Source organism: Streptopelia decaocto (assembly GCF_964273445.1).
Source record: "Streptopelia decaocto genome assembly, chromosome: 7".
Classification (NCBI taxonomy): Eukaryota; Metazoa; Chordata; class Aves; order Columbiformes; family Columbidae; genus Streptopelia; species Streptopelia decaocto.
The window spans coordinates 35,709,072-35,735,349 of record NC_138661.1 but is presented as its reverse complement, the minus strand read 5'-3'; the positions used below and the strand labels follow the sequence as shown (position 1 = coordinate 35,735,349).

Sequence of the window (26,278 nt, the reverse complement as noted above, 5' to 3'; positions counted from 1 at the left end):
AATGTACAGTGTGTGAAACCATTATTTTCATATACTCAAACTACCCTCTAGGAAAAATAATGTCTAAAGAGAACAGGAGATTCAAATGCACTAAACTTTTTTTTTTTTTTTTAACAATATCAAAGTCTAGTTTACTAAACAAATAACAGAAAATTTAATGGCTTAAAATATAAAAAAGCAATAGTCAGAACTTCTCGGTCCCAATGGTGCTCCACATAAATGGACTTACAGTGATAATCAGGAGGAAAAGTCTTGCTTTTATGGCTGAGTGATTTCTTCCAATGCATTCAGTGCAGGCAATTGTCTGGAATAACTGCCACTGGTCTGATGTGATACTCGGCATCCTGTACTGCTATGAGCCATTACAAGCACAAGAATATTCTATATACTGGCGAGGAGGATCCTTTGGTCTTTTCCAGCCTAACAGAGAACCAAAGGGTAGAGCAGATGGATGGACAGACAGACCCCTGGTTTGTTTCGCAGCAGTGGTTATCCTGGCAGCTGGATTGTGGCCTGGCACAAGACTCTTGTGGAATACTAAGAAGGGCAGCCTCAGACACCAGGACCTTTCACGTCTTTGATTCAGTCAGTCTTAACTAATGAAGTTTACGAGCCCCTTTATAAAAAGGGGAAAGGAGCAAGACATTTCTGCTTTAGGATAAAGCACAACCTGGATCTGCCAGATATAGACTGAATACTTTTACAAAATAATTATTTTCTTCCATCTTGGAATATATCTCATTGTTTCCTTGTAAAGCCCCGTTTGTCTGTATCCACCTGTTGTCTTCTGACTCTTGGTTAGATGGTAAGTTCTTGGTGGGGAATTATTCTGGATCTACCTGCCTCCGATGCTGGTCTGCCAGGAATTGCTAGGTGCTATGGTGATATGAATAACAAAAATAGACTGTCTAAGGGAAAAACAGCACTCTCAGACAATAAGATTAAGAAACTTGGTCAGAAGTGTGACTTGTCATTTGTCATGTAGTCCAGCTTGCTCATGTCAGTGGTTTGATTGCCTCAATCCACTGGGCTCGCTCTGCCTTGGAGCTGGCCTGGATATAATAATGAATGTCTTTTTTGGTGATGATTTTGAAGAGGTTGCCTTGCACGTTGCCCTTCACTCCTGCAGAGAAAAAAAAAAATGACAGATCAGGAAGGTGCACAGAGAAATGCTTTGTGGCAATATGAAGCTTCATAGGGAAGAATTTTCATTTAGTGAATTAGGACATCAGACCTTTCAGTTTCATTATGGATAAGACATTTAAAACTCTTGTGTCTTTGATTTCCCTTCTGCAAAATATAGACATAGTACAGACACCACTCACATAGAGTGTATGAACTACTGTGTACTATGTATCATATATAAAATAGCCGCTGTTTAGATGGCAAATCTTGCTTGAGTTATGCAATGAAGGTATGAACTCCCCTATTAGACATTCACACATTGCGGTTGCTGTCATAAAACAAATTGCTTTAACAGCAGAAACACTCATCTGTGAGGCTGAGGTTCTAGACAGATGCCTAAACTTGGCACATTCACTAGCAGAACTGTTTTTTGTATTGCTGGCTTTGTGTTTCCCCTACACTCGGGTTCTAGGAGATCAAAAAGGAAAAGGTAATAGTGTAAGTAAAGAGGACGCACCAAAAAGAGATGACATCAGGAGATATCTCAAGACTTTGAGTTAAACGACATCCAAAAAGAAGGTGTTTCCTCTTTGTTTTTTAACTCTGGAATATTAATCAGTGTCTTAGGACTGTCTTAGCAGTCATCTGACTGAGGAAAGCCCATAAAAAGGGGAACACCCAAGATAAGTGGAAATAACACTTAAGAAATCCCCTCTGGTGCAGACAACCCAGCAATATGGGGAATTTTTATGATGTGTCTCTTCCCTTACTTGTAAGGGGAGAGGAAAGGCCAGCCCGCTTGTGCATGCAGACAGCCATACGCAAAAACACACACCCAAAGACTGTGTTGCTATGGCGTAAGTATGTATGTGTGAAAGTTAGGAGGCTTGTGCTTACCTGCTGGGACACCGTTGTCCTCCAGAGCTGAGACAAGACAGCCACGGAGAGAAAATCCACCTACTGGCCTGTTTTCTTCCTGGGAAGAGAAAGGAAATGAGGCTTATCTGGAAAATATCATCATTAGAATAATTTCCCAGAGCACATCAACTATTTTTATGAAAGTAGAGATGTGATGTCAGTCTTTACAGATATAAAACATCCATGTCACAAGAGAAGTCAGTTAGGACATGCAATAAAATGCATTACTATATTGTTTCAGTCTCAGATGTTTCTCTGATGTAGCACAAGGGTAGGCTAACAACCACATTTCAAACTTACGTATCATATTATCAACAACAAGCTGTATTAAATATATATATATATTTCTGCAAGTTTTTAGCTTGCTGCTTTTCATTGAGACTGCACAGGGAAAAAAAATGCCTGTTTTCACTAGTAGGCTTGCTCTCTTGTCTGACCTTTAGGTTCAGCAGTTTGAGTTTATAGCATTGCAAAGATGAGTTGCAGTGCAAAAAAAAAAAAAACACCACAAAGAAACAGGTAACAAAAAATGAATGAGCTACATAAGCTCTTTTCACCATTGTGTTGCTCATGTCTTCTTTAAATGTCACACAAAACATTTCTATACATGTTCTTTCAGCAACCTGTTGGGCTTTGTGATACCCCATGCATGAGGGGCTGATGGATCAACGTGCCCTTCTGGGTTGCTCACATTGATTATTATATCCATGAAGATAAATTACACTGTTCCCTGAGCAAGTTTAAAACTAAGTAGCTAAAATTCCTATAAATACCTTGGCATCAAGGAGACCCTATTCAATGCTGGAATAAGAATGTAAAAAATCCCAGTAGTAGTAGTAGGACCCTAAAGTGGTGGGACATCAGCCCAGAAAGATCACAGCCCAGGAAGAATCCCTGCAGGAGCATGGTCTCAGACTGTGTGGGTACAGCAAAAATACAAACCAAAACAAAAACCAAAACAAAAAAACCCAAACCAAATAATCCAAGAACACTGCTGCCCCTTGGCTGAGGAAAAGAAACCTCACTGAGGAAAAGACAGGAAGATGCAGGGATAGAAAATCCCAAAAGGACAGCCTCCCAGGGTAAGGCCAGAGAGGCCTTATTCCCCAGAAAATGGACAGAGGAACCCAGATGGAGATTTGGGTGAAAGAAACATTTAGAGTATAACTATATTTTCATTAAAATGTTGTAAGAGGATTTCTGGGGGTCTTAAATCCACACTCACATACCTTAGTGGGGTCATAGTAGTGCAAAAAAGCGGGATCAGCTCTCAAAACAAATCTCCTCACCTTCCAGTTTTTCCTCTTGTGCCCCTGTAGAACAGAAGAATTCAAGTTACCACCAGAAAATACCATCTGAAATGGCCAGTTTCCTGCAGGCTGTAGGGGAGACCTAAACAGGAATTGAAAAAGGAGGTTTTGGAGCCAACAGAGAAAAATATTTTCTGACATCTTAGTAACTCCCAGGATTTTCTGCTTAACATCCTTCTTAATAGAATAATAATTCTCTCCTCTGTGCCTTTGTTGCGCTGAGAAACAAGACAGCAGAGTGACAGAAGCAATTGATTGTACCCCTGATTCTTGCTCTTAATTTCAGATTAAATACAGGTCTTGGATTAAAAACCCATGCTTGCGTGCTCTGAGGGGATTATTTCAGGTTCTTTGCAGCTCTTCACTCTTTTGCCGGAGCCCTCTCCACTGCTGACAGGGAAGCACAGCATCGCAAACCACAGTAGAGATACGGCCATGTGGTGCAGGCAGGGTTCCCTCTGAAGGTGGCTGTTATGCTTTGAAACAGTGAGATTGATCCTCGACTTGGACATAGCAAGGGTCAGAAATTAAATCTTGCAGACTGAGGTGGGATCCCATAAGCACTTACTGCCAACAAGAAATTGTGCCTGAAGAAAACAGGTCTCACCACCACCAGGGTGTACATGTGTGACTGTCCACAGGTAAACGTCCACTTCAAGCAAAAGTCAGTCTATCTAGCTTTGACATGTGTCTGTGGCCAGCAGAAAGTCATAGCTGCCCACACAAACCAGATGGGATAGATTAAACCAGAGGAACAGTGGATCTGATTGGGAGTGAATACACCACCTCAGGTGAGATGTGGAGCTGGGGGGGAGACGGCTTCTGCTTTTAATACTTTTTTATACTTTTCAGTATACACTGAATATATACAGAATATCCAATTAGTCCTGCCTGAGCAGCAAATTCCGTAGCTTACTTCTTTATAACTAGATACTCTTCACCACACCATCTCTGATAGTAGTACTGACAGGCAAGTTAGCTCTGCTGGCCACAACTCTCCAGCCACGCTCATATAAATCACATTTATTCTCTAGGAAGCCCTAAGAGCTGTCATTTTTCTTGTTTCCCAGTGAAGGTTCAAAGGCCGTATTTACCTGTTTCACTAAGAATCCTTGCTTCACAATTGTGCCACTTAATTCAGAGATGTTAAATTGTAGCTCTTCCTTGGAACTGATATTTTTCTTACTGCTCTCAGCCTGCAAACACGGAAAAGATGGTTCCACCTTTCTTTTTAATCTAAACACACATTTAAGTACAAATTTCTGCATTTTATTTTCCTTGAGCTGTTTTTAGTTCATATTTCCCCAGTAAATTCTACTCCATAGCCCTACTCCTCAACCTTGTTAAGTCCAAGATTTACAAGCAACAAATTACAGCTGTAAAGCCTACACATACACTGTGGCCTGGAGTTTTAGTGTAACTACAGCACGGCCTCTGTTACATGCAGGCACAGCACTGTATTTGAGGGAAACACTCCTTTTAACGCCTAATTATGTGATTTGTAGATCCCTCCATGTCCATGTAGCTATTTGTCTCAGCAAAAGCGCAAATGTTAGTATTGCTGAAAGACTAGACCTGCTCCTTCTGTGTTTGCTTTCATATCCTGCATATTTTGCCTTTGGTTGCACACTGTACATGTCCCCTTTACCACTGCCCCAAATCCAGCGTGTGACAAGGGGCAGAGGAGGTGCCTCTTCTGGCAGTTGCATCACTTACAAACATGTACAGTGCAGTGGAATCATCGAGAAACTGCTCAGAGAGATCACTGTAGCGTGTGGCCTCAGTGCTGCGGGCTCCCACGGGCTTGATGAAGTTCTCCTCCATCAGCATGGATGCCAAGGTGATGGCCTCGAATCGTGACACAGCAAAGCTGTTGGAGATGAGCCAGTCTACCAGGGCAGAACCTGTAGGGAGAAAGGCAGCTCTCACACCAAGGCAACATGCTCTTCCAAGGTGAGACAGATGGTCTTCTGCCACACGGGTCTTCATTTGATGAAGCATTTTGGCACCACCACAAAGACTGTCAATGAAGTGCAAGGTTGACCAAAAGTGTGAGGTCCACCATGTGCTTCCATATATGCAAAGAGCAAGAGAGAAAGGTGTCAAAGAGCTTGGCTGCACCAGTACTTTCCACTGGGCCACAACTGATACCATCATGAAGGCAGTACAGTAGTTCCCTTGTCTCTGCAATGTGGCGTGTCAGATGTGAGGAAGCTTTTTGCCTGAAGTAGGGGTACCTGTGAAGGTCTCTTTGTATCTGTTGCCTTGCTCCAAGTTGCGGGTCAGCTTAATTCCAGTACTGCTGTCACACATTCTCTCCACTATGTGGCTGTAAATGAGAGCACAGGATAACGTTAGTAGAATAGAAAGATAGGCAAAAGTAGCCGCATACTTCTTTCAGTGCCTGGAATGTCCTCATTACTACCAATATAAAGATGGGAAACAGCCTAGGTACTCCCCCAGAAGTTTTGCCGTAAGTACTGTTACAGGAAAACTTTATTCTCCCAATAGCAGCATTAAACGAGATGCCCCACAAAGTATCTTTCAATTTAAAGCACAAATATAAAATTAATGTAATTTTTCTATTCTTAATCAGTTCTCTGTTTCCTCTTGTTTAACATGATGCACCCTAAAAATACTAGTCTGGATTCCAGCTACCAGCTTTGAAAGCTCATCAACCTGGCACAAACAATGTCATCGTTTAGTCTTTCCCTGACATTACATCTTCCCTGTGAGAACCTTAGCAGCTGACTAAGAAGGTCTTCAAGCCAGCAGCGAGGTGGCTGTGTAGAACCCACATACTCCCCAAAAAACACCATCAGGAAAAAGTGAATTCCTGTACCCTGGTAAATGTATGTGCAAACCTAGAGCAGAGCAGACAATTTAAAGGCTCCTGGCCACAAGGCAGTGAGTGGATCTGTGCAGAGAGGAGCTTCCCTTGACCCTCCCCATCCATCAGCTTGTGTGCTTTGCAAACTGCAGGAATTGCAGATGGAGAAAGCGGTTACACTTACTGGAGGCTGATATTCTCTAGCAGTTTGAAAGAGTTCTTCATTCTGTGAAGCTCTTGTACCTGTACTGGGTGACCAGCATGAATAGCTCCAGTGATGTCCAAAGCCCAAGAGTCTCGCTCCTCCCTGGAGCAACATTCCAGGAAATAGTCTGTATTGGTTTTTGTCCTTAGTTTGATGAGTAGCTGTGGAGAAAGAAGTGCAAAGCAATAACATCATTTAATTATTGTCCTTCACTTGCGTTTTTCTTCTTTTAACACTGGCCCAAGTGACACAAATGAGTCTGACATAGCATCCCACCTGAACAGTACAGAACAATTCTTGGCCAGAAGAATGGTGGGCACAACTCTAGGTTTTTTTGTTTCTTGTCCCTGCCTCAAATCCCTGGGGTTTTCAGTTCCAATAATGGTTTGCATGCATAGAGTTTGTGGTACTGAAAGGGGAGCAGACCACCCAGACACTGGATTACATAGGAGTATGCTGCTGACTGTGGAGCTTTTCACACCCAGATCTCTAGTTTACTCAATAACTGCAAACTCTCACCAGGCTCTTTCTGCCATTAGAAGTTCTGAAATAGTCACCAACTTCCAGAGTCATTTCCCTTCTGGCCCCACTCGGAGGAAGGCTGCATTGCCACTACCCACGTGTGAGCGCAGGAGCACAAGAGGCACTTTGCCTTCCAGAGCCCTCCTGCTGGAAACTTTCCACGGCAGGAATGTCCCACTGGAGAAGGAAAAGTGAGTCTGACCTGGCTGCCCAGGAGCATCCATGGATACAGCCAGAGTTTAAAAGGCAACTACCACAGAGGATAAGTTTAGCTTTTTTTCCCATCCTCCTCAAATTTTATTGAGTTGTCTACATCCTCTCTCCATGCACTGTTGGGCTGATGCATTTACGTTCATTCTTCCCACTGTGTGGGGGACGTTTTTCTTTTGTTAATGGCTGTCACCCAGATTTGGGCATAGGGAACAGCAAACACACAATGAAGGAGTTCGTTGCTTGTCCTGGTTATGTTGGTAACAGCAGCTTGCTTTTGGGTGGACCCAAATCTGGAAACACCCCAGTGATGTGGTTGCTGTAATCAAAGAAGTCAGGAGAAGAGGAAAAGACTAGGAAGAAGTTAGAAAGTGAGTGTCATTGAAGAGGGATACATTTTTCCAGTCATACCGGTCTGTTCTCATATTCCAGGCATGGACAAGTAATAGTGCAGCCATCCAAAAGGATCCTGCCCTTTGGAGAAGGCTCCTTCTTGCCTCCTTCAATTTTGTAATACAGCAGTTTATCCTGAAGCAGAACGAACCATCTCACTTTCCAGTTACGAACAATATGTCCCTAGAGAGGAAAAAAATCCACAGAGCTGACTTCAACACAAGCATTGAGTAATGACTTTTTTTTGGTGAAAATACCAAAAACCGATAGGAACCTGTATGAAAAGAAACACAAGAAGCCATCAGGAGTTCTGTTCTCCATGAAATACACATTTTTAGTAACAAAATAGCACAGCTCCCTCATTATAAAATCATGGAGCAGTAGAAAGGTGCTTTGCTCTTCCTTCAGCAAGGACAACTTCTTTGCTGGCAATCATTTTTTCTTGCAAAAGCTCACATGAATTATCTCAAAGAGCTGTCATTTAGGTGCACACCTGCCTGCTGACAGCACTAGTTGGGAACAGGGCTAAATCCAAAATATGTGGGGCCTCTTGGAGACAAACTTCTCTCCAGTGACCCCAGGTGGTGTTTGAATGATTTTGTTCTTTGTCATTTTGACGTGGCTGTAGGTGCCAAATGGTTTTGAGAGCACTTTGCTGCATGCCTTGGCTTTTCCTTATATCATCTCTTACTGCTAACGAGCTGTTTATTTCTGTCCTGCGCATTCCCTGTGCTACCATTTCCTGTAAAGGAAATATGCTTCTTAACGGCAAGAGAACGAAGGCAGGCTGCTGTTGAATGCCTCCTGGGTTATAGCAGAACACAGACACCGCTTCTTCCCCCTGTGTGAACGGCCACCGTCTCTGCCTGGCCCGGCTGCAGAGGGAGCAGCCCCGGGCAGGGCTGGCCCGGCGGGCTCGGGCCTGTCTGAGGGAGCCGGGTTGGGCTGCGCTGCGGGGAGCTGCCTGGCGTTGCGACGGGCCATGGAGCATTACAGCCATGGAGCATTACAGCCAGCGGGCAAGGCGCTGCGAGGGGAAAGCTCTGACACCTGGGAGAGGGCGGGTGCAGCTCGGCGAAACGAACATGCAAGGTCCAGTTGTGGCAGGAATCAAAGCTCATTAATTTTCTATGAGTTAAGGGGAAAACCAGCAGTTTCCAAGGAAAGGTGTGGTAATGAGTCTTTAAAATCCAGGGCAGTTTAGATCTAATGTCTTCTAGTCTATACTAAATGCAATTTATCTAACTTGGGTGTGTTCTCCCCCCCTTTGCCTTCTTTAGTATTTCTTTTACCTGTTGTAAAGTCCCTCGGCTATTTTTCCTGAGAGTGTGTTCTTTGCTATGGCTCTTTTCTTTCCATCTTGGAAACGTCCTCTTTTTCAAGAGGTTGCTTTACCTTTTTTTTTCTTTATCTTTACCTGACTTCCACACATTTATATTATATTCATAATACATTAAAATACATAATTCAGTCATTTTTAATGCATTTAGATCATCTCCTTGCTTTTGCTCTCTTCTTAAGAAAGGTCTGTTTTGTTTTTTTTCATCTGGTCTCATCCCTTCATAATTTTCTCTGGATCCTTTGTTCTGTTCTCCCTCAGTTTCCTTTAGTTGTCCTCTTTGTGGCCTCCTTCCTATCAAGCTGCATATCTCGGTGATGCTTTACAGACTTTGGGCGCTCACAGCACAGTGTGCTGCCGATAACCTATTCCCCCTCTCATGCTTGGTGCCTTGGCTTCCCATCTTATACACCCAGCGAGGAGAGCAGGAGCTGGGACTGCTCTGCCCTGGCTGCAGGAGGGAGGACGAGGAACAGCTTGGGCTGTGCAGCCCTTCTCTGCATAAAGAACAGCTCCACATGGCCAGCAGCTGCCAGGAGAGCTCCTGCCCAGGATTACCTTCATGTCAGCACAAGAGGCACTGCCACGTACTATAGGAAGTCACTTCCCAAGGCGTGGCAAAGCTTCGAACAAACCTTTGAATCACATTTTTGGTGTGCAGTCAAGGACCATATATGTCATTGAGACAGGGTCTTTGTACTAAAAGCAGCTTATGCCCCTTGCTAAGTTGCCCTCTTGTGTCCCAGCTATTACGCGCTTGGTCCTACAGGGAGAAGTGTTGGAAAGGCTGAAATCTGCGACACCATCTTTCAGATCTTTTCTCCACATTTTGGCTAAAATTTTCTTATAATGCAGCTTGAGGGGTGTGGAAGAAATAACTTATTTCAAACATATTTCTACATTTGCATTGCTCTGATCCCCTTCAAAAAGGATAGTCTGTTCTCCATCCTCTCCTATGAAATGGGAAACCCTGCTCAGCTGGGCTGGTAAAGAAGGCACAAAGTATCTTCAGACTGTCAAAACATCTCCCCTCTCTCCATCCTCCCATGGCCACTTCCACTGCTGCTGTGTAGCCATTTGCCAGGCATCTTTTTTATGCAGAGGTATGCCCTAGGTGCAGACATACTGGCTTTCTGATACCTGAGTAATCCTGATAGCTAATTCACTTTCCACTGGGTAAACACTGCCATGAGGAAACTGAAGGCAGGGTAGTGAACACATGCAGCTCCCCTGGCAGGCATCTGCATAGATCTGGAGGAGCTCTTGTGCCCAGGGCTGGCAGGAGCCCCTCAAACCCAGCACCCAAGGGGCTGCCTTGCCACAGACCCTGGCTCGATCCCATCCCCGCTCAGGGGCTGCTTCCACGTTTGAGCAGAACCGCATGAAGGGGAGCCGGAGCACTTACCCGTTTGACGAGGAAGCCCTCCTTCAGGACTCCCGCTGCCTCCTGCATCATGGCCAGCAGGGAAGAGAGTCGAGCCCCTGCCGAGAAGCACCCAAGCCCTGGCAGCCTGTCCTTCTGCACACAATTTGTTTAAGAAAACTCATTTTTCTTTGCTGCCCTCCTCCTCCAATGTGACGCACTCTCCCTTCCCTGTTTTTTTCTCCCTCTCTTCCTACCTATGAGACACTGGGTAAACATTGAGCTGGCTCTGATACGTTACCTGCCCTCCGGGAAGTAAAACAAAAGGAAGCCTAAAAAGGATCTCGGAAGAATTTCACAGAATAGAAAAAAACCTCCACCAAGTGAGCTGGCCAATACAAGCAGCCACATAATGACAAATCAGGTATTGCATGGGAGGGAGAAGCAGAATTGTAAGATCACATCCCTCAAAACTTCAGACTAATCAACTGCTGCTTAAAATTTCTCATCTAATAAACACATCTTGCACAGATCAGAACATGCTAAAGGTAACACATAGAATATTATGTTTACAAGGAAACTTTTATAAACCTTGAGATAATTTCTTTTGACAGAAATTTTTACCGAAGTAGCCCCAAAGCACCTAAAAGCCCCTTCTACTTTCAGTGACCTCTGGGCGTATAAACCAAGATTCTCAACTTAATATCCTAAATCCCAACGTAAGAAACTATTTGGGCTTTCAGTGAAGCAGTCTGATCAAAGAACAACGTGCTGCGACTTCCTGTAACTCCCAAGCTCCTCTGAAACAGAGTGCCTTTTTGTGTCTGAATATGAGCTTAGATGTTTATTACATTTTTTAAGACTTTGGCTTAAATAAATATGTTTGATATATTTATCAAATCTTGTCCTGATGAAATAAACTAGTTTTAGTATTTCAGACAGTGCTGCTGTTCAGAAGCAATATTCTTTGCTGCACTGTGAGCATTCCCTGACTTGTACCAAAATAAAGGTGATATACAAGGGCAGGGCTAGGGGCTGTGATAAGATACACGATGTAGAGTATAATGAATAAACAAAAGCACTTCTTGCATTGTAAAAAGAGTCCGGAGTTCAATAAGACAAAGTGACTCAGGTATCTCTCAGTCTTTGCACACCAAGTCAGATTATTGGTCACACTTTCCTGTACCGAGGGAAAGGAACAAACAAATAATTTCTTTATCTTTATACTATCTTTTATAACTTTTAGCAAGAAAGAGCAAGATACTGAAGAATTCAAACCTGACAATGTACCAGAGACAACCTAGAGAACAGTCCCACAGAGATCACAAGAAATACAATGCGTGACTGAACACTCCTTGAAGTTATAAAAATTGATTGCTGTAGAAAGAGAAAGCATGTTGGCTGAGATTCCAAAAGCAGCCGGCCCATATGGAAATTACCTGTGTAGCTCCTGGTGTACTCCTGTTGCCACTTTGGGAAAGGCAGGCAGCCACAAGGCAACTGGCTGCAGAAGTCATATCCCAGTTATGTTTGTTCTTCAGGCCACCTGAAGAAGTACAGTAAGTTTAACAGAACACCTAGAGGAGTACTTTTTGCTGTAGGTATGTGGTATGTCAATGGAAATTTTTGTAATTTAAAAAATATTATTGTGGCCATAAAATAAATGAGAAATTAACTTAAAGTATGTCTTTTAGTTTAAAAAAGTTTAAAAATATAAATAGAAGTTGTACTCAGAAGCAGAATCTTGGGAAAAAAAATGTTTCATTCAGCAGAAAAAGGCAAATAAATGTCAGCTCACAGTATTCTGTACATCAGAATTAAACTTGAGAAAAAAGAAAACTTGAGTGTAGGTACACAAGAGACTGTTTTGTGCCTTTCCCGGAGATGCACTCTTTATATATCCAGCTCCATGAACACAGTGTTCCACCGTTCGGTATTTGAGGTTTGACTTCACCTTGTTCAGCTTGTTACTGCAGGCAATTTATAACAGGGTGGGTGAGATAATTTCATGCTAGTGAGGGCAGGTAGAAGCTTGCAGGGGGCTCTTGCTCAGTGATCTCAGAATTGCACCATAACCAGCCCTCATCTGAATGAACTCTTTTTCTCCAACATGCAGACCACCCACAACCCTGCAGACGGGTCTTGACAAAATTACCATTAGCAACAAAGAATTTTATGTTAAACTGCCAGTGAATGGTGAAGCAAATGCTGTAGCTGGTCATTAAACAACAGGATTTGTATCAACTACTTTTTATAATCTAGAGCCTTCAATTCCTTCAATACTTCAAAGTATTTCTTCAATACTTTGGATATTTATGACATACATACCTCTTTCCCCCTGTCACATTCTGTAATTACTCAAGGCTAACAAACTGCCCCTACCTACATTGCTCCCTGAGGCTGAGTAAATATAGATCTTTCACGGTCATATAGCGTAAAATGAGCCAGGAGACCTGGGTTGCTGTGCTCACACATGTGCTGGGAAGGCAAGTTCTGGCACTGAAGTCAGCGGGTGGAAAAGGACGTGCTTTGATCCATAAAAACCTCGGGAACTCTGTATCAAGTCTGTGGGGCTTGAAGCCCACTGAAGGGAGGACTGTGTGTTTCCTCAGATCCTTCTTAGAGTGCCTTCCACACGTCAGTGTAGTATTTTAAGAAAAAAGCACAGTTCAGTGCTTGACATTTTTTTTCCATTCAAAGTGTCCCCCAAGTACTTTATATGCTGTAGAATTTGCATTTGGCTGACCGGAGCTGCAGCTGCAGGCATCAGCACCGCGAGATGCTACTCAGGGTTGAAGGGAAGGGCAGGAGTAGCTGGCTCTGAGTGCAGACTGTGCTGTTTCAGCTGGCCGACAGGACACACTTCGTTGACACCTCCAGGTCAGTCCCTCACAACGCCACAGACAGCTGATTGAGAGCACCTGGACAACCTCTGTTGCATGTTTTGCAATACCCACCTGGCTTTTCCAAAGCAGCCTCTTCTTAAGATGCTACAACTTTGCCCTCTAGTGTAGGACACCATTAAATATTTAGCTCCTTTGGTGGATTAGGGATGAAAGGAGACAAAACCAAACCACATCAAAATAAAAAATGATTAAATATTTCTAGATAAAAGTGAAAGATGACAAGTGTTTAAAAGTATTGACATAAGAGCATTTTTATGTAGAAAGGTGGCAGTGTTTGGGAATCAATGTTTAATTGCCTGTAATCTGGAACAAAAAACTATCGGAAATTAAACGTCAAAGCGCGGATTCCGCTATGAAGGACAACAACAACACGTCAGTTCCGCTGCATCTAAAAAAACACCGAGGGCCAGAATCAGAGAGAAAACAGCAAGCAATCGTCACTGTACTTAAAAAACAAACCACAACAGCCCCAAGAGAGGAGGACACCCCTTCTGTAGCAGCCACGATTTCCGCTCATAAGAAGGAGGACACTGGGCTGTGTGTCACAGGACTGTGTGTGCCTGACCTGAGCCAGCACCTCTGAGGTTTTTTGTATTAATGAATCCTTATTAGATGTTACACAAAAAACTGCTTCCAAGCTGCCAATCTTACAAAATTAATTCAGGATATGAAAGTCAAACTGAGATCCTTACAAATAACCCATGAGGCCAAGTCCTGTCCACAGGTATACCTGTTCCTTTCTCTTCAGTTCACTGCATGAGTGCAAGTGGAGATTTCAGCCTTGCAATTACAACCGAGTAAACAGCACAGTTGCTAATGAACAGCCAGAACATGCTTCCTCGCTTTGGCAACTGGACAAAGACATACACACAAAACCTGCGGCCCTTATTTTAAGCACTTGGCAAGCAAATGCAGTTCCACATATACAGAAGAGACCAGCTGAGATAGATGGTATCACCTCTACAACTTCTGAAGATCCGTAAGTCACAGCAACTGATGCAGCACAGCTACTTAACTTTCTTTGGTTGGGTATATGTGAAACTTCTCTAACAATCAAGCATGGATTGAAATACATATGCCCGTTGTGACTGCCTTGTGGCAACACCAAGTAGCAATTACATTGTTCGTACTGTGGTGATATTAAGAATTCCTAGTTAAGGCTCAAAGCTTAATTTATGAATTTTTCCTCTGGCAGCACAAAAACATTATGGAAAAAGGAGATGTGCAATATGGGACATGACAGTAAAAAAACATATAAATGTTTAAAAATCGAGCAATCTGGAAAGGTTAATGAAACAAAACAACTCTCCCTTCCAGTTCCTGCAGACAAGGAAAACCGGATATATTTATTTCTTTTACACTTCAACATGGAAAGCACATCTTGTTTCCCTTCTTCAGATAAGAAAAACAGGTTGTTTCTATAGTGAATAGCTCAATCCAATGTAAACCAGATTTAGGGTATGCAGAATTGAAGGTCACGCAGCAGTGAGCTCAGAGGACAGCATTGCCTATGTTGAAGTACCAGTAAGTTAATTAAAGCTCCCGCTATATTCACCTAAAGGAGCAAAAGGCAACTATATGTGATTTTTCATTCATTAGCTATGTTTATTGGAATGGTAACAAGGTATGTCCGAAGCTTTCAAGTTCTCTGTCCCTAAATGCAGATAAAAAACAAAGGAAATTTATTTTAAACAAGTCTGCATCAACAAACTTGCAACAAAAACATTTTGTTCCACATTGGCAGCTTGATTTAAAGCAAACAAAAGAAAGCCCTTTCAGTGTTAAAGGGGAGTCACCCACTGATCATATTCTTCCAGGTGTTATATTCACACCACTCTAGGCTATGCAATAAAGGAGAAAAAAAAAAAAAAACTTAGAGTTACATAGCCCAGAAATTTATTGAATAATTGCTCAAATACATTTTGTATAGAACTGTCCAGCTTGCTTGGTTTCGGTGCTCTCAGGAAAGCTCATTAACAGATGCACTGAGCTGTAATCCCCAGTTCAGAATTGTTATGTATGACAATGTTAAACATGGGGCTGCAACCTCCCTTTGGCCAGATCTGAGCCTTGAATTTGACTAGGCAGCTTCTCCCTGAAGGACTGAATTTGTAAAAACTGCTGCATCAAATATTATTTAGAAGAGCCTTTCACATATTGGTCTTTTTTAAAAGAGTAAAACACTTTAAGTATTTGCATTTGAAGTTTTCAATACTGGAAACATTTAGTCCAGAGTGTTTGCAATGGGGTCTCTAATTATTCATGTGATCTGTCTCTTCTAAATACCCCAGAATATTTAGTCTTCGGTTTTGGCTTCCATTTCCTCAGCATCATCATCCCCATCCACTTCGGCATTTTCCCTCTCCAGTCTTTCCAACTGCCTTGCAAGCTCAGTCTCATCTGTGTCAGTAACCACCTTAGGCTGGAAAAAAAACAACACATGGTGAACTGTCATTAAGAAAGACCACATATATTTGCAGGCTCTGATTCTACATAAAGAGATTAAGTACATCCTGAAGTCACACAAAACCCAGGAAAATTAGAATTTTTGGCCATTTGTTTATGAACACAGAGGTTTAGTTTTTTTAGTTTCTTAATACGTTTTTGCTGAAATTTCTCCTAGGACTACTGACTTCTCTCTACTTTAAAAATTTGGCAAGCGAAAAAGAAAATGCCCTTTTAGAATGTCATGTGTTCTTACCTCCATCTGCACATTAAAGACTCCTCTCTTCTCTTCAATTTTTTCTTTAATTACAGTCATGGCTTGATTTAGAACAGACAGTCCTTCAGTTCTCTCCAGTGTTGTAGTAGTCATCACGTAACGAGGAGGGGCTATCAGATTAATCTAATACACATTGCAGGGATAAGTGAGGGAGGGAAAAAAACAACCAACTCAGTAACAAAGAGAAAAATCTCAAAAGCAAAGTGAACAACGCTGTTCTGAATGTACAATTCACAGAAGAAACATTTTTCCATTAGAAAACCCCTTCCTAGAAGTATAAACAACTAGGACAGAAATAGCAGACAAGAAAGTGCATGGCCTACCTGATTTCCAAAATCAGCATCAGTTATTTCTACATAGTATGTTTATTTAGACAAATAGAGTTAAGCAGAGAGTTACCTACTTTGCTGATCAGTAAAACAGCCTACCACATAATTTTTCAAACAATTTAGAGACCATGTCTTTTGTTTGTATATATATATATATATATATATGTGTAATATTTTTTTGGTAAGATGACTGGAAAAGTAAACTTTTGTTACAAGAAACCATGTTCTAAGAAGGAAGTATTTCCAAGTTTTTTTGAAAACACTGATTCAGTAATGCACTCAATATCCTAAAACTGTTGGAGAAGAAAACTAGGCCTGGGTACAGTAGCCATTCTACCACCACTCAAACATACATGGATCAATCAATCATTCTTACATAATCTTACATCTGAAAATAAAATTTGTTGCTCCCTACCCAAGGCTACATAAAGGAGCAGTAGGTATGTAGTGTGCCAATACCAGACTTCAATAAATTGAACAGAATAAATACAGCTTTTGAACCTGGGAAGCTACAGCATAGTCCCAGGAACAACTGTCAGCACACAGCTGAAAGCAAGTGTGCTACAGACCTGCTAGAGAAGAATCAGAAATCAGGTACACGGCTGCCCAGCTTCAGCTGCGTGACTGTGACAACTGCAGTTGCTGTGCTCCTGGTACCTGAGGGCATCAGGAACTTTGCTTTTGACTTCACTATTAAGACAGACACTTACTTTAATGGGCATGTTCTCTGTGGAACAGTTCAAGCCAGCTCTCAAAGCTTCTTTTACTGCATCTATGCCTTCATAACCATAACAGGCAACCTCAATATCTAGGACAGAGGAATACAAATAATAAAACTTCAGTTACCAAGAGCTGTAGAATCTTCAAAGCTTGTTAACCTAAGCTTTAGTAAAGCCTTTTAGCATCTGATGTTTATCCACAATGAGAGTGTCAGTAGCTGAGGAAGGTATTTTGCTTTCTTGACTTGTAAGTTGAAGTCTTCAGAAATTCTTCAGATGTACATTTTACACTGTGCTTTGAAAAGCCAAGGTATGAAATAATATACCCACATTCACTCACCTCTCACCCAATAAACTCATCGGGAATAATTACGTATTTCACGTGGAGAAATGAAAACATAAAAGCAATAAATATCAGAGAAAATGAAAGATCTATCAGGAAAAATTAAACCTGAAGGAAAGCACATTCATGGAATTCTGTCAGCAATTACAGAGGCAGCACTTGAAGAGCACTAGAATTTTTTTTATTTTATTAAGTTATATTAACATATAGCTATAGCTTTTTGTAGATGTTTGGAAATCAAGGCATAGACTAAAGCTAGTCATATCTGTAATACCCTGATTAGTCTAAAGATAAAGATTTCTTTACCTACATAGCAATGGTGCAAGACTAAGCTACAGAGAGAAGTTAGTTTCACTTCCAGATGACTAACAGCAACCTGTTAATTCTCAGCTGTCACAAACAGATTTACAGAAGAGCATCCCAGTCAGCCTCAGGATGAGATTACAAGCCAATGGAGAATTGCTACGCTTGCTTTGAAGACAAAATTAAAACCAACTTAGACTATCCCAACAAAATAGCCACGATGAAGGAGTTAGAGAATTTGCTTGTCAAGTAATTTTATTTTCAAAACTAATTAAGTGCTATTTATGTTAGCAGCTTCATTCTTTATGGCAACCAAAACCCACTTACATTTTTGAAGTCTATGCTAACACATAGTGATATAAAGTACTAGGTAAAGGAATTTTTCATTACCTTAGTTTTTGTACTCTCTCCTTGACTCCACTGTCATGTGGACATGGCTTATCTCCACAGTAATCAACAAATGCTAATGCTCTTCAATATACCCTTGCAGAGCAGAGACAATTTCTCAGTCTGGATAACAAAATGTGACTCTGCTACATTGACTATCTGTTTAATGGCAAGCATGCTTTTAGGCTGTTCAGGTAGCTGTACAACCACATTTACAGCTTTAAAGTATGCCTTCTTAAGATGTGCAGGCATGTGCTTTTTCTGCCTGCACTGAGCTAATATGAGACAAACCGGCTCATGCACTGTATGAATACAGTAGAGATGTGCTAAGCTTCAGCTAATATGTTCCTGCTGAATGGCTTACAACCAATCAGTCAGAGATACACCCAGAGGAAAGTCAGAACTATTTTTACATGTTCATGGACAAGTGGCTAAGACGTATGACCCAGTCACACTGATGGAGATCAATCATTCTGTTACGGAATCAAAGAATTTAACAGTTTGAATAATGAAAAGGAATATTTTGGATGCAAGTATAACTTTAAAATATTTAATTTAATTGTGTACCAGTGCAATATGGTAATTCTGATATGCATTACATATCAGAACAAGTAGTTTGTGTCCCAAGGAATCTGCAGTTTGGGGGGAAATATAAAAGCCAAACCACCTCGGACTTAGAGACTCCATGTAGGCATTCTGCAAGCAACCTCTGATTAAGATGTCTTAACTCTGGAAGAACAGTTCCACTCAAATATCAGCACCACCAACACTAGTTTTAACTGAGCTTATAGTTTGCAACAAGATATGCTAACTTGACTGAAGTGTCAAGACGCGATCAATGAACACCTAGAAATAACTCACCAGCTCGGATTTTGACTGCTTGTGGGGTCAGACGTCTGTTAATATTGTCAATCAACACCCGCCTCTCTTCCTCTGTCAGATCTAGGCTATCCAGGATCGTAGGGTCTCTGAGCCAAACAAAGCAACGTTACACAAGTTATACTGGAATGGAATGTAAAATAACATTAACTTCCGGTACTATTTCAATATTATTATGCACAAGCATAAAGATCTACCGGGCAATAAAAACAGGGAAATTTCTCAAGAATGTATTGAAACAATGGAAGAAAATAAACACATCTATTTCTAAAATATTTTGAATTGGAAGGATTTAACAACAAAGCAGAAAAGCAGTTTACTCAATCTGTTGCTGGAAGGAAAGATCTGAATTATTATTTTTTATTTCTTTAAGAAATGTAATGACTTCTGCCCGGCTCCATTTGTACATGAAACACAGAGTGAGAGAAATATCTAGCTGCTTGGTATTTATGTTTCCCTCCAATGTGAAAACAAACCCCTACTGCATGAAAGAGAATCCATGATGAATCTGAGGTTTTTGAGTTATTTTAGCGTTTCGTTCAGACACGAGATTTTTGTCATTCTGCCAAGTAACCTATACTCATTCCTTGTTATTCTGCACTCCTTTTTAACAGTGACTAGATCACAGACAGATACTTATCTGCTGCCTACATTACTGGCTAAAGAAAGAATAAAGTTTTTTAGATCATAAGCTAAGAGTTTAAAGTCTGGGGGTCACAGAGGCAAACTCCTCTGCTGTTTATCCATATAAATTAGCAGTTCTTGTTTGAGGAAGCGGTGTCAATTCTCTTTATCACTAGTTTAATTTCATCCAAAATATAACTGAAACAAAGACCATAACCAAAAAACTCCTCACAAAAGTTGTTCCTGTTCTTCAGAGACAGGAGGTGCAGTTCTCTGAAAAGCAATATCAGATCACCTACAATACTACTAGCAGGAAAACATGAATTCATATGATCCAAGAAACAAGAGACAATACAGGAGATTGGTCACTGCTTCTAATAAAATCTCATCTTTCATTTTTTTATATACTGACTATAGATAGTAGAAGGGCCAAACACAAGCAAACAATCCAGAAATATGACAGTTTTTTACACATCAAAAATATGGACTCATGTGGTAGAAGTGATTTATGGAACATACTAATTCTACTTCTTCGTTTACAGTCTATTCTGTTAAATCTTTGAGTTACTTTCCCGAGCATTTGGTAGGCTTCCAACAAATAGGTCCTGGATATCTAATTTTTACTGATCAGAGGGTAAATATACTTTAAAATTTTTGCCACAAGTATCCTGCTGTGTGAAACTCCAAACCACGAATCCTTGGTACTAAGAAATAGATAGCAAGTGAAATCCTTAGTGGACACACTAAGCCTCCAGCAAGCACTTAAACAAGCATAGGAAGGCAGTAATATCTACATTTTTCTGCTCAACCACTATAGCTTTATGTAAGAGCAGAGCAGAAATAGATAAAAATTGCAGTCCATTGTCAGAAGTCTTAAGGCATTACTGATGGAAACATGTTTTGAGAACAGAGAGCTTCAGAAGTTCATGCTCCAACCTGAATGGCAGATGAGCAAAAAAATGGCATGTGTGTTCAGGAATTTTTCTGAGTTCAAGAGAAGCTTAAACAGCCAGTGTAACTACACATTTTTGTTCTTCTACTATACAGGTTTTTAACTAAGTATTTATCAGTTACAGAATGATCTGGAATTCCTTCTTCAGCAACGTGTTCAGATTTCCCCATAACCAGTAGATTTGCTACCATTAGAAAGTAATTGTTGTTCCATGAAACAGAACACATCCAGTCTAAATGAGGATTCATGTTTTCTCTTCCCCAAAATCACAGAGATGGTTTTAAGCTAATGAAAATGCTATGAAGTGCCACTGCTTAAATCAACACAATTTCTAAAATTTTATTACTGCCATCTAGTGTTCAACACAAGTTCATTGCTCATAGGTTTATCTGCTATAAAAAAAGTTAAATGGGAAATATTTATTCAGAAATCGATTTCTGGATTGCCGATTTCATTACAGAATATTTAGGGGGAAACCAAATAGGTTAATTCTGGAAGCAAATTAAAATATCAAATATCATTAAAAAGACCAATCTATCTCAATGCATATTCCCTTAGCATCACAATTTCTGTATTTTTCTGTTCATAATTCAATTTCTAAGTTCATTATCCCATTCCCATTATTTAAGTATAAAGACATAACAAGCCAGCTTGTTGCATTTAAAAAAGAAAAACTCTGCCTGTGCAGTGGAAGAGTGACAGTCAGCTGTGAGTAGAAATATCTTCAGACACAGAGCTGGATATTTTTGATAACACGTGCTTGGGACTGAGAACAGGCAAATTCTGACAGACAAACCAAGATCAGTGCCGCTGCTTCTGTTAGAAATGTCACAGGCTCATGTGTAGCAACAGAAATCTCTCCGGTGTTTGTAATCACGTTTCTTTTATACGTCAAGCAAATTCACTAATGCTTCAGTAGTTCTCTACATCAAATTCAATTACTGCTTTTACAAACCTGAATACACACAGAGAAGGAGACTCAAGGATGGATAAAAACAAGTCAACTCTGAGCCTTTTTCTCAAGAGCGTTGGGAACTTGCAGAAATCAATAAGACAGAGAAACCTACAATAAGCAACTGGAAGACTAACGTCAAAATCTACTAGGTTTACTTGACCAGTACATTCTACATATTGACTCTGAAAACAAAATAAAACAAATCCCCAAACCAATATTATGCTGGATCTACTCCAGGAAATACTTCTCTGCAACTACGAAATAAACCCCTAGAAGTAGAAAAGATGTCCTTACGAGACTGCATGCTTGAATGCGTCATAAGCACCATATCCTGGTCTCTTGTACTTGTCATCAAATACCCAGGCAGTTCTCTGGAACAGACTCTCAAGCTGCTCATCCTTAGTGTACTCCAAGACTTCAGCAACATGGCGAAGGATGCTGTAAACCTGGAACACAAACGGAATATTAAAAAAAAAACAATCAAATGCCAAAACCAGACAAAAAATTAGAATTAAAAGTAATATTTAATGGTAAGCCTTCTACTTGGAAGCATAAGACCACATATTAGTAAAGGCAGGAGTCAATGCCTTAAACTACCTGTCTGCCTTTTCAATAAAAGTTGTTCACAGTGTGCTAAACCTGCATATGCTTTTGGATGTCTGGTCATTTCAATATACACCTTTACATCAGAAATTTTAAACTGACATCTTACTTGATCTATTCATCAATAAAGAAGCAGCTTAGCAGAGCACCCATGGACAAATGAACTGGTTATATATATATATATATATATTTATATATATTTGCACGGGTAAATAAGAATCAGAATATGCCTAATAAATGAGAACAATACTTTATTTTCATATTATCTTATGTCTGTGTACTTTACTTGCTCAGGAAAGAAGCTGGAAATACAGAGTGCCTGAATATAGCAAAGCAACTTACTGTCTTTGATTTTGTGAATTTGTCTTCACATTTAATTGCCTCCTCTGGAGAAACTCTTCTTTTTGATAAGTCAATATAACCTATTGGGGAAAACCATTTTGAAAGTGTCAGGCATTGCGCATTCCCACAAGATAAATATATAAAGAACAAACACCCTGGCTCAGGATTTGCCTCTTGCCTAGACTATCCCTGTCTGTTGCCACATAAAGTAACAAAACCAAACCTTAATGAATTTGATCAAATTATGATCCAATTAGTATATTATTCTTTCAGTTGTGAATACTTACAATAGCAAATGTTTTGTAGAGCATTCTTTAAAATTACTGCCTTAATGTTTCCTCTGCAAACTTAGAAGAAATTTTCATGATGTTTCAGCAGTTTTCAATTTTTATGTTGCTATACAGAGTTTTGGCAAAAAACATATCAGCATACAAAGAAGCAAGTTTGATACATATTTTTTGTAACGCTCAACTCAATTTCATTCAAGGATGGCACTCCATCAGTTTAGCTCTGAACAGTTTCCTACTAAAGTAGGCCTGTCCTCAAATTCTGACTCTACTGCTTGGACACACTTTTGGGAGAACTGTCTGTGAAAAAAGTTCTTTTGAACCACCTCTTAGTAAATTTGAAAAGGCCTCCACCTACTTCTCACAAATTATGAGTTCCCTAAAAGATTCAATAGAAGACCACTATGTGAATTCCAGATACGTTCCTCTGTCATTAAGAAAACAAAATGAATTTGTAAGAGGAAATATTCTTTCATTAGAGATGCTGGGAAAAGTTATTTCACTTCAGATCTATCTGAAATAAGTTTCTTCTGCTGCTCTGTCCTCTCTGCTTTTCCTTATCCTGTCATTTGTTACTCAATCCCAAAGTTAACTGCAGTTTCAGAAGTATCCTAGAAAAGCCTATTACTTGAGAAACATACCAACAGTCAGGTTTCTATGAGATGTGCTCAGTGTTTATTTTTACTATTTATTTATACGTGGATATAGATTTTAAAGATTGCATGGAACAGTATTATCAAAATCTGACATGGTCTAAATAGAAAATATATTAAAAAAAAACATTTAGAGTAAAAGATTCAAATGTTCAGAATAGAGGAAAAGACAAAATTGCCTGTAAAATCTCAACTTGTAACCTACAGAATTAATGTGTAGTCAATAACACATATATGTCATCTATTTTATAGGCAAGGTTCAAGACTTCTCAATGGACAGGATGTACTGTGAGCATTATATGCTCACCATCTAGATTTTTATCTCTACAGCAGATGATCCTTCTCTTCAGTTAAGACTTAGAAAATCTACACAGATATGAAAAGAAAATGCCACTTCACTATGGTTTGTTGATCAAACATTGAGCTGGTGAGGACCCACTTAAACAAATCTTTACTGATGTGACTGACCTTCATTAAGCAAATTCCCAAAGGACACAGAGGAAGGGAAGAACTATTATAAATATCAGATGGCATGATGATGGTCTGTTTTGCTCAAGTGTCTTAAAAAAGAACCCCTGGCAAAACCAATGAATACCAAAGCTCCCTAGTTTATATGCATTTCTTTCTATGAATTCAATCTTGATACAGCCCACAATATCCCCAAATACCTTTCTCTTTGTCAACTCTTATGACCACAACACATTCATTCCTCCCGATGCGGATGAGTTTGTTTATGGAACGAATACGTCTCCTGGACAGCTCGCTGAGAAGGATCATGCCTTCAATGTTGTTGTACTCCAGCAGGCTGACATAGGCTCCCATTTCGGCAATGGACCGAACGTTGACCATCACTACATCTTCCACCTCTGGGAATTTATGCTGGTAGAATCTACAGCTTAGTCCTGGCATTCTGGAATTTGACCAGAAAGAAACAAAGATTTTATTTCACAGTACATCATTGCCTTCTCCTACAAACATGGTAAAAAAAAAAAAAAGCAAAGGCCATTGAGGAGAGCAAGGTACACTGGTACAAAAAATTGCTAATTAGGATAAGGCTTGTACAATTCATACTTAGGTTTTAATAGAAACTAAACAATAAATTAACTAGTATTTTAATATTACCACAACAATTTGCTAAGATGCCAATTTTTTTCAGCACAATAGAAAAAGCTTGCTACCCAGACTTTATTGTCCACTTCAGCTGTCATAGTACTTATCCACAGCACAGTGCAGACAAGAGACCTGAAGTGGTGAAAATAAGGCACTGTGCACTCTGCATTCATCTAAATTCATGAGGCTGTGTAAAGTTTTAAATCAGATTTTTAACAACAGGAAGACCTGGAAGAAAAGAAGTCTGCAGTGCTCACAGAAGTATTCTATGCACATAAAAGGACAACATGAGAGAGGTTGAGAAAATAAGAGGTATAGTGAAGTTTCTGTAGTACTGAGAAGGAAGAGACACTACACTCTGGAAGATGACTTTCTAAACTCAGCACAAGATGTTTGGAACAATCCTGTAAGACCTGCTCCAGAGGCCACCTGTCAGCAAAGAAAGCAAAGGCAATAATCAGAACAGAAGCCAGAACTAGCCTGACATTAATGAAGCACTAAAAAAGGAAAAAAGCACCTCTCAATGTATTACTGGTCAGAAGGAAAAAAAAAAAAAACAACAACCCAACCTGAAAACCAAAACATTATACATAAAAAGAGTACAAAATTAATGCTTCATAATCACGTAGTGATAAGAATGAATGCTTAAACTGCTCCATTTTCCTGATGATGAATCCACACACTCATCACTGCTAAGCAGGTTAGTCCAATTCCTTTTGTTTATGCCTAGAAGTTTTACCCAGAAAGCTTCCTACAGAAGCAGGAGCCTCAGATGCCAAGGCAATGCATTATTCCTTCAGATTTGTTGTATTCACCATTTTTAAGTTTTACTCTTGATTTTTACAGCAGTACTAATGCTTTCAAGATCTACGAGAATTTAAAGAGAGTAAAATGGTAATGCCGAGTGCTATGTGCATATGGCCACACAATTCAGAAGACTGTGTCCACCCTTGTTTCCATTCTTAATTTTCAGGAAGGTGAAATACAGACTGGTAAAGGATTATAAAGACACTCCTCTAAAGGCTTCATACAACTTCATATAATTGGAAACTGAACAAAGAACTCCAAGATTAAAAATGAAAACTTTACAGTTCACTTTTCTAATCCTCTTAAAGCAGCTCAACTCAATCCTACGTGTCTACTTATGAGAGACACAATAAATACATATGCAAAGCAACAAGCCCCAACCACAACAAGCAAGAGCGGACAAGCGCTGCCCTACACACACAGCATTTTACCCCGCTCTCTATAGACACAAGCTGCTTATTTTGCCCTTCTGCGGAAGGACCAACACAGCGCCAAAGCTGGAAATCGCCTTTCCAAGCCGCTAGAAACGACTCAGCAAAGGTTTAAGTCGCCGCGGCCGCACAAGACTGTGCAGAAACGGAGCGACTTCTGACCAGCGACCGCTCCGGCACCGGAGGAGGGGAGTGGGCCCCAGGGCGGCCGGGCCGGGCCGGGCAAGGCGCGTCTCTAAGCACAGCGAGGCCGAGAGCCAGGCCGGCCCGGGGAGCGCGGCCCGCGGCCTGCAGCACTCGCAGCCGCCACGCCGGTCCCGCCTCCCATTCCGCCCGGGCCGGCGCAGCCGTGTGCCGGGCCGTGTGCCGGGCCGTGTGCCCGGCGCAGTGCCGGCAGGCCGCGTGTGTGCCCGGCGCGGGCGCTACCTGGCTCCTGCCGGGACGTCCCGCTCTGCGCTGGCGGCCTCGACTCTCGCGCTGGTCCCGCTCCTGCTCCGGCGTGCGCCTGAACACCGCCGTCCCACTGCGCAGGCGCCAACCCAGCCCAGCCCAGCCCGCCCCGCTCCTCCGCACGCGATAGGCCAGCACCGCACCCCCCACGACCATAGATGCTCACGGTCGAGGCAGAAGGCCGCTCTTTGCTAGAGCGCCCCCCGAGACCGGGCTTTGAGAGCGACGCGGGAGGATAGAGTCTGAGACCTCCGGGTGTCA

At 41.0% G+C, this 26,278-nt stretch overlaps 2 protein-coding genes across 2 annotated transcripts; both read right to left on the bottom strand.

Annotated features, from left to right (window-relative positions):
* Nucleotides 1-955: 955 nt before the first annotated feature.
* Nucleotides 956-14,550, bottom strand: PLEK2 (pleckstrin 2). The gene is made up of 9 exons (XM_082057932.1): nucleotides 11,655-14,550; nucleotides 7,532-7,696; nucleotides 6,368-6,549; nucleotides 5,591-5,682; nucleotides 5,070-5,257; nucleotides 4,448-4,549; nucleotides 3,273-3,356; nucleotides 2,023-2,101; nucleotides 956-1,123 (listed from the first exon to the last, which is right to left on the bottom strand). The coding sequence occupies exons 1-9, from the start codon at nucleotides 11,730-11,732 to the stop codon at nucleotides 996-998; spliced, it is 1,098 nt and encodes a 365-aa protein (XP_081914058.1). The 5' UTR covers nucleotides 11,733-14,550; the 3' UTR covers nucleotides 956-995.
* Nucleotides 14,551-14,700: 150 nt separating this feature from the next.
* On the bottom strand, nucleotides 14,701-26,148 carry EIF2S1 (eukaryotic translation initiation factor 2 subunit alpha). The gene is made up of 8 exons (XM_082057933.1): nucleotides 25,994-26,148; nucleotides 23,888-24,129; nucleotides 22,280-22,359; nucleotides 21,629-21,780; nucleotides 18,786-18,892; nucleotides 16,883-16,980; nucleotides 15,823-15,966; nucleotides 14,701-15,543 (listed from the first exon to the last, which is right to left on the bottom strand). The coding sequence occupies exons 2-8, from the start codon at nucleotides 24,126-24,128 to the stop codon at nucleotides 15,418-15,420; spliced, it is 948 nt and encodes a 315-aa protein (XP_081914059.1). The 5' UTR covers nucleotide 24,129; nucleotides 25,994-26,148; the 3' UTR covers nucleotides 14,701-15,417.
* Nucleotides 26,149-26,278: the final 130 nt, after the last annotated feature.